Genomic DNA, 16,024 nt, shown 5'->3' on the forward strand with positions numbered 1-16,024 from the left:
CTGGTGTTGCATAACCTTTAAAAACATATATTTTTTTCTGGGGTCATGAGCTATAACCCTAGTTGCCTTCCTTCAGCAGCAAATACTGGATCCAAACAAAAGATAATTGGTCCCAGGCAGTTAGGGAATATGGCATTCCACAGTTCAAAAGCAGTAAGAAAAGTAGTGAAGTAGTCTCTATTTAAGAGAAACTCAGTTAATGAGCAGAAAAAAAGTCGGCTCCAATGACCACAGAACACTGTCAGGCTTTCAAGAGGTTCCACTGAAGGGGCTTGGCACCAATAACTGTGCCAGCTTTTACAATCTGCTTTCCCTTGGGGAAAAATTAATACAATGATAAAATAATGGATAGAACTCTGTATTTGGGAGTCGGGAAGTTCTGGGTTCAAATCTTCTCTCAGTACTTCTGAGCAAGTAAGTCACTAAATCTCTCTTAGCCTCAGTTTCTTCATCTAGAGATTACAGAATCCACTTCTAAGTATTATTGAAAAGAAAAAAATCAAGTGATATATACAAAATGAATCGTACATATGAATGTTCCATTTTTTTCTACAGAGCTATTTGTCAAAACAAAAGTATTTCTTTAATATTTTTTAGATCTGAAAGTAGACTTTTGCAAAAAGTTGTCTTTGGGTATTTTTCTTAAAACCTAGTTGATAAAAAAAATTAAGATGATCTTTAGAAAAAATCTTTAACAAAGATAAATTGTTTTTAGATTTAAATGCTAAAACCATTAACTGTAAATCAAATAACTTTTAGGATCTTCATTGAAAACTTTATAAAATGACATTTCCATAGTTGAACCAAAATTGAAAGATCTTACATATGAAGTATTATTTAGTATTATTTTTCTTAATAGGAAAATACAATTACAGTGATATGGGTATTGATTTTGATAACAAGGAATATATTAAGGACATATTTGCAGATCTTAAATAATATTTCTATATTAAAACTTAGTTTAAAAAGGTAGAGTAAAACAGAAAATATTCTAAAATCCTGCACAAATATAAGTTCTGGAAAGATATGTAGAGGCTAAGAAATATAGCTCTGTAAAATAAACATCCAGTCTCTTGTCAACTATCAGGCAGAGGCTACACAGATTCAGAAAATAAAGAAAAATGAGGTTAGGAGTTAATCCTATATTCCATTCTTGAGATAAATAAGAAGATATAAATGCGGGCCATTTTCCTTTCCCTGTGGTCCACTTCATAACTGAACTTTGAAAGTCAGAATTCTATAGCATATGCCAGAAGAGACCTCCATTTAAGCCAAAGGTCACTGGGATAAATGAGCTGAATGAGAACAGACCCTCCCACAATTAATAGTAGCCTTTCAAACAAAATTTAACATTTATTTCATGGAAGTCTAAAAGGATATTTTTTTTACTTAATAGCCATTATTAACATTTTAAAAAACTGTGGCAATAGATCAACACACCTTCAGAATATATCAGCTAGTTTCAAATTTTCTTAAGAACATATTTTGTCTACTAAGTCTACACAAAGAAAATAGTGTCCAATCGACATGACTGCAACATTCATTCAATTACTTCAACAAACACTTCTTGAGCATCACTTTTTTTGAGCCAATAATAAAATTTAACATTAAGTACTAACTTCTATTTGGCATTTTAAGTCATTCACAGCCTGGCTCCAACTTTCCTCTCTAGCCATTATTTCCCTTCACGCACCTTACAATGCAGTCAAATTGTCCTTTTCTTTCTGTTCCTCACACATGGCATTTCATCACTTGTCTCCATGATCTTCTACTGGCTGCCTCTCGCACTGAGAATTATGTTCCCTCCTCATCTCTACCTCATAAAATCCTTTGAAATTCCACTTAAGTTTATCTTTCTATAGGAAACTTTTCTTAATCCTCTCCAATGCTCAGTGTTTTCCCATTAATGTGTATTTACACATATTTTGTGTGTAATTCTATACATACATGTTTCTCCTTCAATCAATTATATGCTCCTGCGGACCAGGCTTGTTCTATTTTTGTTTTTATATCTATCCCCAAGCATTATCACAGTGAATGGCACATTGTAGACACTTTAAAAATTTGCTTGTTGTCTGACTAATTGATAGTTGAATAACCCCTGCTGCCAAGGCGCTTTCAATCTATCATCTAAATAGCGAGGCAACATTAAAAAAAGAACTTTGCAATTTTTCAAAGATGTTCTAGCATTCTTTCTTCATCCTGTTCAATTCTGGGTCCAACTCACTCTCCATTTGTAGTATCTGTCCTAGTTTATAACAAGTTCTAAAGGCTGGCCAACCAGACAACAGATATTCTTCAACCATTTTTCTCTTTTCTCTCTCTTTTTTTTTTTTGCCCAGTGTGGATAGTTAGGTCAAAGTCTTTTGGGTGTTTATGGAAATAGATTTCATTTAGGAGGCACTGCAATGTTCTGAGGCTTAAAGTAAATAGCACAATGCCATCTGTGCACAGAAACATCTAGAAGACCTCACCACCTATAGGAAATTTCTCTTCAAGTTGGACTTTGTAAGACCCTCTCAGTGACAGAAGCAAACATTATTGACGGGAATAGGTCTCTCTCTTTTATGCCTTCTTTGATGTAAATGATAAGAGGAGATGAACAAAGTTATCTCTGCTGTTATAATTTTAACATATGCATAAGACAACTTTGTGAAGGATACCTTTTACTAAAGTATCCTAAGCTTCCAATTCAAATACTTTTTTATAGTCAACAAGCACAGGAGACTCTTCTACTGCCTAAATAAACCCTTTAGGAAATTGTGTGAGGATAACAATGTGGTTTTTTGTAAAATATCAGTAGTGAAAGTCATTTTGTTCCCATCTAATATCCTGATTGAGGGTGTCTTTGATGTGTGTAGATTATTCTCAGAAAAATGTGCTATAGATAGGAAAACAGGTAAATGGGGCAGGAGTTTTAAATTTTTTTATGCCTTTAGTATTCTCTCTTCCTTCAGATATCTTGAGAATCAGTCCCTCAGCACTCTCAAACACCTACAGAACAGGCTTCCTTCTCTGTATTTGATGATCTAGCTCAGCTTCCTGGCTAATGATTTTCTTAGTACCTTTTCTACTTCCTTTGGAAGCACTTCCAGAATGAAGTGACTCAAAATACAGTTTCTACACTGTCAAGTTTGTAAAAAATTTATTTCTAAAATTGTTGCAGATCTTTTCCATGTTCTATCTGTTGTCCTCCTAGTTTCATCCTTAAATGTCTTTTAGGATGACTACTTCTAGTTTTTGTCAACATGCTTTATTGTCAACATGCTATTCTTTTTCCACCACTGCTTGCTATGTGAGGTAATAATGTTATTAATCTTCTACCACTCTCCTCTGTAATATATTACAAATGAATTTATATTCTAAAATGGTGTTGTTTTTCGCTGCCATCTTTGTTTGGCAGCTTTGTCAAATGTCCATTAAGGAAGTTTTTTAGGGGGTTCTTTTAATTTTTTCTTTATGGCAACTGATGCCAGTTAATTTCTATTTAAAAATTTTAGTCACTATGATAAATTTTCCTCTCTCCATTTCTCATTTTTTCAGCATCAATAACTTGTTTAAATGTTGACTTATTTTAAATGCAGGCTTTTTCTTAAATTTTTCCTAGCTTTTAGTTAAAAATAGCTAATTCAGAAATGATTCCTAAATGAAGAAGTCATTTCTTATCCATTAAAAATAATCAATTTCAAATTTTGTAACATTCACATTCATAGTTAAGCTTATAAGAGTAAATGTAAACAGGTAGGAATAATGTAATAGAAAAAATAATTTTATTTCAATTTTATAAGTACTTATTAAAAAAGATACAGAAATAAAATTGTGATAGCATAAATTAGGTCATTCTTCCTAACCTTAATTTTGTACGTGATTTTCTAAGTGACGTCATGTCTCTGTGACTCAGTATGAAATGGGATTAACAATATATCTAGTGTTTACCTTAGAGGGTTATCAGATTCAAATGTAATAATATAAGTAAAGCACTTTGAAACTTTAAAGATCTACCAAAACAGCAACTGTTGTTCTAAGTAACAGAAGTGGAATTCAAACCCTAGTCTTCTGACTCTAAATTTAACATTCTAAGGCATCACAATGTCTTTCTCATAATTAATACAAAATCCTCTATAAAAATGAGATACCTGTAAAATTCTTCTTTTCCAAGCTTTCCTTCATCAGTAGGTATGAGCCACCCACCATCAGCCAGTTGTATTCCATTTCCATCTAATAAATGCTCCTTACTAAAGTAATCTTCAATGTGAAATTTGAAAGACTCTGAATTTTTGCTGTTAATTCTCAGGCACTGTTTAGAAATCCCATACATATACAACTGTTAAGAAAAAAGGGTAGTTAGTGAATAAGATTAGATGATGAAAGACTAAACCAGATTATAAAACTATAAAAACTGCAGCAAATAGAAACTAAATTTACAATGAATTTTAAAATATTAAGTGTAAAACCTTTACTCATTAGAAAGAAGAGGTATATATTATCATCACAGAAGCATTACAGGAAGATTCTGACCCACAAATAATCCACACTTGCAAAAATTGTGGCCCAATTGTCCTCACTGTTGGTGTAATTGCTTTAGTTTCCATGGGAATTACAGCTTAAAAAAGACAAAACAAACAAAAAACTAAAAATAAAGCTGTTTTGAGAATCTGTGATTTTAGAAATGGAGAAAGGAAGTAAGCTGTTAAAAAGCAGAAACAGGTCAGGAGGCCCAAACTCAGTGGTTTGGCTTTATTGGAAGAGCTGAAACGCAAACATGATATGCTTCACTAAAAAGCACTGTCCAGAGAATAGCCTAATTTTTTTTCAATAGATTTTTTTTCACCATAAAGACTTTTTATTTATCCTTACTAAATTTCATCTTATTAGATTCAACTCAGTGCTCTAACTTCAAGATAATTTTGAATCCTGAGTCCATCTTCCAATGAGTTCGCTATCCCATTCAGTTCAAAGTTATATGCAAATTTGATGAACATGCTGTGTTTTAATCTAAGTCAGTGACAGGACCCAAACACTAAATTGTAAATCCTGAAAATCAAAGGAGTGATTAGTAAAAATTGAAAGTAAGAAAACCATTGAACGCATGAATAAGGAGTTGATTTTCTGAATAAGCAAAAAACAATAAATTAGACAAACCACTGGTGAATTTGATTTTAAAAAGGGATGAATTAACAACCAATGAAAAGGAAATCAGAGCAATTATTAAGAATTATTTTGCCTACTTACATGCCAACAAATCTGACAGCTAAAGTAAAATAGATAAATATTTTTAAGAAGCATAACTTACCCAGACTGACAGAAGAGGAAACAGAATACTTAACCCCTTGAATAAGCCATCAACAAATTCTCTAAGAAAACATTCCCAGGGCCAGAGAGATTCATAAGTGAATTCTATTAAGCACTTAAAGAACAATTAATTCCAATACCAAATAAACTATTTGGAAAAAACTGGTGAAGAATGAATCCTACCAAATTTCTCTTATGGCACTAATATGGTACTAATACCCAAACCAAGAAGAGCAAAAAGAGAGAAAGAAAATTATATCTCCTTAATGCATACTGATGCAAAAATTTTAAATAAAATGCTATCAAGGAGATAACAGCAATATATCACAAGAATCATATACCACAACCTATTAGGTTTTATACTAGTAGGCAGAGATGGCTCAATATTAGGAAAATGATTAGCTTAACTGATCATATGAATAACAAAACCAACAGAAACCATTTGATCATCTCAATAGATGCAGAAAAAGCTTCTGACAAAATACAATAACTATTCCTATTAAAAGCACAAGACAACACTGGAATTAAGAGAGCTTTCCTTAAAATGATAGCATCTATCTAAAACCTTCAGTAAGAATTATCTTTAGTGGGTACAAGCTAAGAAGTCTTCTTGATAAAATGAGGCGAAGGGAAAGCAGAGATGCCCATTATTACCGCTACTATTCAATTCTGTTCTAGAAAAACTAGTACAGCAATAAGAGAAGAAAAAGTAATTGAAGGAATTAGAATAGGCAATGAGGAAAAGTTGTTACTCTTTTCAGATGATATGATGGAATAACTTAGAAAATTTTAGAGAACCAATGGAAAAACTAATAAAAACAAAGAATAACTTTAGCAATGTTGCAAGATATAAAATAAACCCACATAAATCACCAGCATTTTAAAAATACTACCACAAAGTCCAATAGCAGGAAAGAAAGGGAAATCTCATTTAAAATTACTGCAGATACCTACACCTGAAGGATCTATCTGCCAAAACAAACCCAGAAACTATTTGAATACAATCATGAAACACTTCACAAAAATAAAATCATATCTAAACAAATGAAAAAACATTAACTGCTCATGGGTAGGCTGAGGAAATGTAATACAAAATAGAATTCTACCTAAATTAATTTACCTATTTAGTGCCATATCAAACTACCAAAAATTTTTTTCATATAGTTAGAAAAAGAAATAAAATTCATCTAGAAGAATAAAAAGGCTAAGAATATCAAGGGAATTAATGAAAAAATTTGAAAGAGTTGGCCTAGCAGTATCAGTTATCAAACTGTATTATAAAGCAGTAATCATCGAAACAATCTGGTATTGGTTAAGAAATAAGATCAAAATAGATATATAATTTAGAAATCAAGGGTAATACCATAAACAAATTAGGGGAAGGCAGAATAATCTACCTGTCGGTCTTATGGATAAGGGTCACAGAGAATATCACAAGGTATAAAATGGATAATTTTGATTACATTAAATTTAAAAGTTTTTGCAAGAACAAAAGCAATACAACCAAGAAGGGAAACTACAAACCAGGAAAAGAAAAAATGTTAATAGCATTTATCAAAAGCCTCATTTCTCAAATACAGAGAAGAGAATCAAAATTTATAATACAGATCATTCCTCAACTAATAAACAATCAAAGGATATAGGCAGTTCTCAGATGGAGAAATTAAAATTATGTATAGTCATCTGAAAAAAATGCTCAGAATCACAAGTGCTTAGATAAGCAAATTTAAACAACTTTGAAGTAATGCCTTATTTATCAGATTGGATGATCTGACGAAAAAAGAAAATGATAAATGTTGGAGGGGCCTGGGAAAACCAGGGCACTAACATTCTGTTGGTTGATTTGTGAACTAATATGTCTAGTTCCAGAAAGCAATTTAGAAACCATGGCCAAGAGGCCATAAAACTGTACATACCTTTCAACCCAATAATACTATTACTAGGTCTGTATCCCAAAGAGATCAAAGAAAGGGGAAAAGGATCCACTTGAACAAAAATATTTATAGTTCTTTTTTTTTGGTGGCAAAGAATTGGAAACTGAAGGAATGTCTGTCAATTGAGGAATGGCTTAACAGGCTGTGGCATATAATTACAGTGGAACACTATTGTGCTATAAGAAATGACAAATAAAATGATCACATAAAAAACTTGGAAACACTTTTTTATGAAGTGATACAGTGTGAAGTGAGCAAAACCAAAACAATGTACACAGTAACAGCAATAAGGATGATATCAGGAGGCAGCTGGGTGGCTCAGTGGATTGAGAGCCAGGCCTAGGGACGGAAGATCCTAGGTCCAAATTTGACCTCAGACACTTCCCAGCTGTGTGACCCTGGGCAAGTCACTTGACTCCCATTGCCTACCCTTACTACTCTTCTGCCTTGGAGCCAATACACAGTATTGACTCTAAGATGGAAGATAAGGGTTTTAAAAAAATAAAATAAAATAAAATAAAGATGATGATCAACTGTGCAGGACTTAATTATTATCAGCAACATAAGGTTCTAAGACAAATTGAAGGGACTCATGATGATAATTTCAGAAAAAAAAGACTGGAGAGACTTATATGAAGTGATGCAAAGTGAAATGAGCAAAAACAGGACAATGTCGTACAAAGTAACATCAATAGTGTATAAAGATCAACTGTGAGTGACTTAACTACTATCAACAATGCAAGAATGCAAGAGACCTATGATGAAAAAGGCTATCAAAAGGCTATCTACTGCCACAGAAGGAACTGATGGAGTCTGAAGGCAAAGAGAAAATAGTCCATTTTTCACTTTATTTCCTTCATGAGTTTTTTCTTTAATGCAGATTCTTTCATAATATGACGAATATGGAAATATGAATTACATGAAAGCACATGTATAATTTATATCATATTGTTTACTACCTCCAGGAGGGGGGAGAAGAGGGGAGAGAATTTGGATTGCAAAATGTCAAGAAAACTAATGTTAAAAGTTGTTTCTATGTGCAAATGGGAAAAAAATACAATTAAAATAATAATAATTTGTTACAGACCATCTTCCTTGCTCTTTTTTGTAGTACTCTTGCCATCTAAGCAGTTCTAAATCCATCTAACTGTATGACCATATAGTTCACATCTCTCCTTATTCTCAACTACTTGCAAATTTTGATTTGAGGTAATATTCCTATTGTACAGATTCAAAACTGGTCTTTAGAAGTAAGAGTGAATTATCACATTAGGTAATAAAGGAATTAGAAACAGAACCTTAGACTTCCAACTTAATTGTGCTTTTTCACTACTTTGGTTATAATTATAACACAGTTCAGATGTCTAGGTGCTTTCCAAATTTATCTTTAATGACAGTATTCACTTATCAGTATCTTTTAAAATAATTTGTTGAGAATCATGCGAAACTACTAGTAATGTAGACAAAAATATACCTGTTTACTGGAATAAGTTGAGGGAACTTTGCCTTCCACTGCTACTCTGAGAGAGATTCTAGGAAGAGTAGATGTTTTTCTAAGATACAAACTACCCGCTTGGGGATGAATCTGTTGTGTCTGTTTCTTTTTAATTCTCATATCTTGCATCTCTCTGGCATGTTGAAAATTTTCAATCATTTCTATTAAAAGAAAAACATCAGGAAAAAAATAATGTAAAATGGTTTTCCAATTATAAACCAATTTGAAGTTTTCATGTATACTATAATACATAGAATTGTTACATTTTAATATCTTCTTAAACAATAAGAAGACTTTTTATTAAACTTGAACCTGAACATTCAAAATCTTTAACTTTTGGATTGGATGAGAAAAGCTCAAATAAGTAATTCCCAAAAAGAAAAAAAAAAGGTTTTTGTTTATATATCAGCTTGGAAAGAAAATTAGCAGACTGGTGAATAATATATTTGAGGATTTACTGTTGATGTTTCAACAGGTGAAATAAAAAATACACTTTTAAAATTAGTGAAACCAACTTCATAATCATATTAACATTTAATCAGCTGGGAAAGCATAAAACACCATTAACCACTGTTTGAAAAGGAAAAAAATAAGATATTTAAAAGAATACCTAATTAAAAGGCAAACACACACAAACGTATATACCACACAATACCTAGGTGTGAGTTTCCATATTCTTTAAAAATATGAGTTGTTGCTTGATTGAAGTTATTTTTCTCAGAAAGATAATTTTCATTATTTTCACTATCTCCAGAATTATGTGCATCTCTATAGTTTTGCTTCTCATTTTCTGGTGTGTTCTCCTTTACCTTCACCTTAAATCTCTTTCTGACGTATTGTTCTTCTGTGGCTATGGAAGAGTTTGAATTTGTTTTGAAAGGTGGAACAAAGACTTTGGCAGGCTTGCCTCTGATACTTATGGATTTCATCTTTCCATTATCTGTAGAAGAAACTTTATATGATGGACTTCGTAGCAGTAACTTATGACTTGAGTTTTCCAAAGTCTGGTGTTTTAAGAAGGAATATTTAGATGTAAGTTCTTGATCAGGTGCAGTAAAACTGGGATATCGCATTTGTCGCCATTCCTTAGTTGTGCTACATAGAAGGAAGATATTTGTTTATTACTTTGTATAGTTTTATTGCTACCTTTTGATTTTTTACAGGGTAGGAATTCTCTGCAACAATTTTTGAGTCAATGGTTGCTTGAAAGGAGGCAGACTTCTTCAATAAGGTGATAAACTATAGGAAGTCAGGGAACACACTATTTTTCCTCTTTATGTTCCCACCTCTTAACATAATATGTTAACTGTAAGAGACATTTAATAAATATTTATTGAATACAATTGAAATTTAATTTAATATGCAATTAAATGAAGTTTACTCTAAAAGCCATCCAATTTGTATGACATTTTAACATCCAGTATTCTTTTATAGATAACTATGTATTCTTCTCCCTTTTAAAATTCACAACATCATGACAAAAATAAGTGAAAATAAAATTTTCTGGGTTTTTCATAGATTACTCATACAAAGGAATACTCATATAAGGAATAAAGCAGCACCCAAATCTATTCAATGATTCAGTTAGCTTTGGACACATCACAACCCCTATAAATCTTAGTATTTTAATCTGTTAAATGGGGAAAGGATTGGTCCCTAACAACTCTGAAATTTATGCTGAGTCATTTTCCAGTCATTTCATATCTATTTGGGGTTTTTTTCCACAACAATATTGGAGAGGTTTACCATTTCCTTCTACAGCTCATTTTATAGATGAAGAAACTGAGGCAAACCAGGTTAAGTGACTTGCCCAAGGTGGCATAGCTAGTAAGTATCTGAGGCCAAATTTGAACTCAGGAAGATGAGTCTTCCTGACTTTAGGCTTAGTACACTATCCATTGAGCCACCCAGATGCCCTTGTAATCATATTCATAGTCTTTTCACACATTCTCTGCAAATATATCATGATTTGTGGATTGAACAATTCTTTTAGGTTTATTCTAAAACTATTTCCACATTGAATCCCAATACTAATTTTTTGACTATAGAACCCCTGGCCTCCTTGTTATAATAATAGTAAATGCTAGCTTTTATATGGTCCTAAGCTTCCAGGACACAATAATGTGATCTTATTTGATTTTCACAACCTCTCTGTAAACGTGGGTGCTATTATTATCTCCATTTCACAGATAAAGAAACTGAGGTAAACAGAATATAAGTGATTTTTCCTAAGGTCATATATCAGGCATTTGAGGCCAAATTTGGGCTCAAGTTTTTCAGACTCCAAGACTAGTACTCTATCCACTGTGCCACCTAGCTGCCTTAGTATTCTGTTGCCAATAATTTTAATAACAGGAATATATTATTTCCAAAAAAAATATTATATTCCATCCCCTTGCAAATGAGGGCAGGAGCAAGAAAGGAAGTATATTATATTCTTTTCTTTTTTAAAGAAAAAGGAGATATTGATAGAGACAATGGGAAGAGTAGGGAATATGACCAAAAAATGAACTAGTTTTGCTTGACTATGCATGTTTGTTGTTTTTCCCGCTTTCTCAAAGGGAAATGGAGGAGGAAGGAGAAAGTAGAAGGGGAAAGAAAATACAGATCTGAAAATCAAATGAAAATTAAAAAATTTTGTAAAATTTACCTAATTCTTTTTAAATAAAGAAAAAAGCAACTTCTTACCTAAAAGGATCACAAGTAACTGGCTTTAAGGAAATATGGTGCATAAACTTTTGCCTATCTTTCATTGTGCCTGAAAGGAAATATTAAAGCATATTAATGAAAATCAAATGGGTTTTATTATTTTATTTATTATTTTATTATTACCAACTTATTCATTCACTTTTACTACAAACATTCAAAAGGAACTGACACAATCCTAGCTTTTTGAATCTTCACAACACTTATGCTAGGGCTCCTACCAATAGTATGACGAATATGTTGACTCACAATCTCTAAAAAAATTTTGGCTTCACAAATTTGTTTGAATTGCCTAGCATAGCTAACGTAATGCCAAGTAGTATCAATATTTAATGTACTTATATTATCTTTTATCCGTAATAACAATCTAAATTTCAAATGGTTTAGTCCAGTGATGGGCAAACTAAACTGGCAGGCCAGACGCGGGCCCCTGAAATGTTCTATCCAGCCCTGTGACATTACTCCTAATCTGACGAATACAATGAGTAGGACACAATACAATGAAACTTCGAAAGACTTGCTTTAGAAACAGACTGACAGATGAGCATTTCCTTTCCTTTGGGCCCCTCTTTAAAGTTTGCCCATCACTGGTTTAGTCAATTAGTCAATCACATGAAGATCATAGCTTTTAGAGACTGGATAAAAATTTCAGGTTTATAATTGTTTTGAAGTTATATATTCCTATTTGAATTATATCTTTATAATAAAAAATTAACATATGAGGTATGTATGATCTTAAGAAAATGAGATAGGTTCTTAACAAAAATACCATAAGTTAAATATCTATATGAATGAGCCCATCCCACGAAATCCATCTTAAGAACTGACACACTAATTTCAACTAGATGATACTGTTTAAAAACATTCTTGAAAGTATTGTACTAGTGCAGCTTTCAAAGCCTCCACTGCCTTCTTTTATATAACCTAAGTGGTGGTAAATTTTCAGCCTTTAAGAATGGGTTGGATTTTTGAAAGCTGTCAATAGGAACCAAGCCTAATGAATAAGGGTTTTAATTAAACTGACTTTGCCATTTATTATCTATAAGACTTTAGGCAACTCACAATCTCATTAGGCTTCAGTTTTCCTTATCTATAGAGCTCTAAATCGCATTACTTTTAAAAAAAAATCTACCTATTTTAATAAAATTACCTATAAAATGAGAAAATAGGATTTGTTGTGTGGATTAAAAACCTTTTAAAGTAACAACAAAATTGGGATAAGTACATAGCTTTTCTAAACAATTGCTTTGAAAGATAATTATCTGGATGCATAATTTCAGGTAATTTTTCAACAATCTTATCACTTCATGGCCATACCTAGAGATGGACACCAGAGATGTTAAACATAATCTAAATGGTTGTGGGTACACACACTGGGTTGAAGGAGAGACAGGACCAGGATGGGGAGACCAGAGTTCATTGCTAAGCTGGTATTTACTGTTAACTGTCAGAATGGCAGTTGGCCCAGCTCTCCCTAGGCCAGAGTCTATGGAACTAGCAGGCAAGGTAAAGGTTTAAACAGTTTTAATTATGTTCAACTAAAATAAAGGTGGGATAAGGAATTCTACACTAAAACCTAATGGGCAAAACCACAGGGCAAGGGGAGGACTTAACTTCTCTAATACTAATTGATCTAGGCCAGGCTGGGCATAAAGGAGCAGTAATAGAGTCTCTGGGAGGCTGCTTCAAACCTGGTTCCAGCCAGGTTTGACCAGCACAGCTAATGGATCTGAGGGTGGCTTTGGGGTTCTCATGGTAATCCACAGATGATCACAGGATGCCAAAAGCCAAGGTGATCCAAGGTATCCAAGTAGAGAGAGTGTGCTTGAGATGTTGTCCACCAGATCTCAAAACTTCTCCTCCACTTGGTGCTGCTCTGTAGGTCTTGTCCACTTGTTAGAAACCACCACCACACAGGATCCCAAGGAAATCAGGATGCAGGTCTGAGATCTCCCAGGGCTAGCAACAGTTTGTGCCAACCACAAATGGAGTCTCTCTCAGGGCACAAGCAACTTCCTGCTCCTTCATTCCATCTTGGAATGCTCCAGCTCCAGCCTTTCCTGCTAGGTCCATATAAACTATATGCAACTAATACTACATAATCTTCCTCACAACACAAGTAGTTAACTATCAGAATGATAATTAGCTATTCTGGAACCTGGGTAGGATAGAGGGGGAAGAAAAGTCCAAGACCTCAGTACACCCCAAGACCACTGCAGAAGAGTCTATCATCTGGCAGGAGTGGAAGAGAAAAGGCCTTTTGTCACAGTTTGGCTTTTGCATTTGTGGTATATTCAACAATGCCTAGATATACCAAACTCCTAAGAGGAAAAAGAGATGGGAAGGAAAGTAATAAACGGAAAAATGTGGGGTCAGTTGTTTTTCTCAATTTAAATATATTACAGGAACATGGACATAGTGCAACAGGCAGCAGAAGGAAAATGATAACAGGACTCTCATGCAAAGACTAGAGGTAATCTCATTACAATTTGGGGAGTTGGGGTTTGAGTTGGGGAGGCAGATGGTCTGGAAATAAGAGAAGCCTGTGTATGAGGCCAGGATGAAAAGAGTTCTCCTTCCCTTGCACATGACATACCTTAGGGAAAAGCCTCAAGTCATCTCATTTTATTTATATCTGTTGCACCAATACATACCAAACACTGTGCTAGTAAGAAAGTATAAACATTTCAAACAACAAAAAGAACAGGGAATGTTGTATAACTATAGCATTCTACAGAATCTTCTTCAAAAAAATGTACACAGCAAACTTTAAGAAGCCATATAATACCTACATAGCAAGAAAAAAAAAAAAACAAACAAATAAGGCCTTTACCATCTGGACTGCTTTTTGAAGGTTTTAAGGATTTTCCTTGATTTTCCACTGCTCTGTCAAATTCATATAATAATTTTCTTTTAATGGGGGGTTCTCCTAGAATGAAATAAATGTTAAAAACAAAAAATACTGCTTATTAACAGCTTTATCTTGAAATTACAAACAATCTTTCTTTAAAACTAAAGACCTTTGAATCTTATTCTAGTCTAAAAAGATTGTAAGCATTATAAACTAAAATCCCACAAAGCCCTCCATAAATCATTTTCCAATGCTATATTCTGACTATACACACAAAAAATCTCTACTAAACAAATCTACTTGGATGCCCTTTCCTGGAGTAGAAGTCATCTTTTTATCTCAAAAATCTAAGTACAGAGCAAGTTCAGGCATGTCCTATGTCCCAATAGAAAGACTGAATATAGAATTATGTCTGAGGACCACCCCCAGCTAAGTTTGCAAATGTTTACCAATCATCAGAAAGTGGGCCATAGGATAACATTTTTATCTCTAGCAATTTACTAAAGCTAAGGCATAAAGAAGCTTAGATGTGGGAGAGGAAAGAAACCTGATCCTGAAGAGTAAGGGGACAGCTAGGTGGCCCAGGGGATAGAAAGCCAGACCTGTAGATGGAAATTCTCACCACAGATACTTCCTAGCTGTATGACCCTTGGCAAGTCACTTAACCTAAATCCTTTCTACTTCTCTGCATTAGAACTGATACAACATAGGAATTCTAAGACAAAAAAATGTGGGTTTATTAAATAATTTTAAGTAGTAAGTATAAGGATTAAAATAGGTAAGGGGGGCAGACAACACATGTGCATGTGTGTACATATGTGTGCATGCACACCGGTATGTATAATATATTGTATAAATATAAAGTGAATAAATAAAAAATGTATACAAAGTAATTACATACAAGGTAATTTGAGAATAACCACCAATACTGTCTGATATTATATAGGCATCGGTGGACAATACATACATTCAGATGGAACCTTTAATCCCCCTTGGGTGTGATCAACCTCACACCTTTTCTGCTCATATATCTACTTGATATTTCTTATGCTTCTTTAACATAAATGTGATTAAGACTGGAAATAAAAGTGGTGTGTACATAACTGGGGAATGGATGAACAGCCTAATGTATAGTAATTTAAGCTAAATCAAGTAAAAAGAATCAGATGGACAACAAAAATGTAAAATAAAACATTAAAAGGAAATAGAATTCAAATTAATTTAATGTCCAGAAAGTTAAGCGGATTAGGAAACAATGTTGTATAACAAAATGCTGTTGAGAGTTTTTTTTGTGTCAAATTGATTTAACTTTCTTTGTTGTGCAAGTGTGTTTGGGGTGGTGGTGGGATGTGTAGGCATACATACAAATAAGAGGTATAAGAAATAAGAATCAATAAAATTTTAAAACTTTGCCAGTCTACTAGTCTACCATGCCTTTTGAATCCATTACATTCTTTAGTTCACTCACAATTTAAGAAAAGTCAGAAAATAGTGTTATAGGATTCACAAGCTCACAGCATTAGCAGGAAAATTTTCATGTGAAGAGACATTTGCCCTGGGGAGTAGCTTGAAAATCATTAAAAACCTTGTAAAACCTCCCAAATGCAATCTAGCTCACTCTTCCTCCTGTTCAGTTCTGGATTCTGTCCACTGGCAGACTATATACCAAATAATTTCGCTACTTTCCATTTGGCTATAAAACAATCTAGATAACAGGATTTTTTTTTCATACATTTTGTTTCAATT

General features: G+C 33.3%; 1 protein-coding gene across 1 annotated transcript in view; it reads right to left on the reverse strand.

The window, feature by feature from the left end:
* Positions 1 to 16,024, reverse strand: part of BRCA2 (BRCA2 DNA repair associated) — a 79,853-nt gene that overhangs the window by 18,971 nt on the left and 44,858 nt on the right. The window contains exons 11-15 of the mRNA XM_044666098.1: positions 14,261 to 14,356; positions 11,410 to 11,479; positions 9,377 to 9,816; positions 8,701 to 8,882; positions 4,137 to 4,324 (exon numbers count right to left, since the gene is read on the reverse strand). Coding sequence (XP_044522033.1) covers positions 4,137 to 4,324; positions 8,701 to 8,882; positions 9,377 to 9,816; positions 11,410 to 11,479; positions 14,261 to 14,356 — 976 coding nt within the window. The remainder of the gene's footprint in view (positions 1 to 4,136; positions 4,325 to 8,700; positions 8,883 to 9,376; positions 9,817 to 11,409; positions 11,480 to 14,260; positions 14,357 to 16,024) is intronic.

The sequence above is a fragment of the Gracilinanus agilis genome, chromosome 3 (genome assembly GCF_016433145.1).
Source record: "Gracilinanus agilis isolate LMUSP501 chromosome 3, AgileGrace, whole genome shotgun sequence".
In the NCBI taxonomy this organism is placed as follows: domain Eukaryota; kingdom Metazoa; phylum Chordata; class Mammalia; order Didelphimorphia; family Didelphidae; genus Gracilinanus; species Gracilinanus agilis.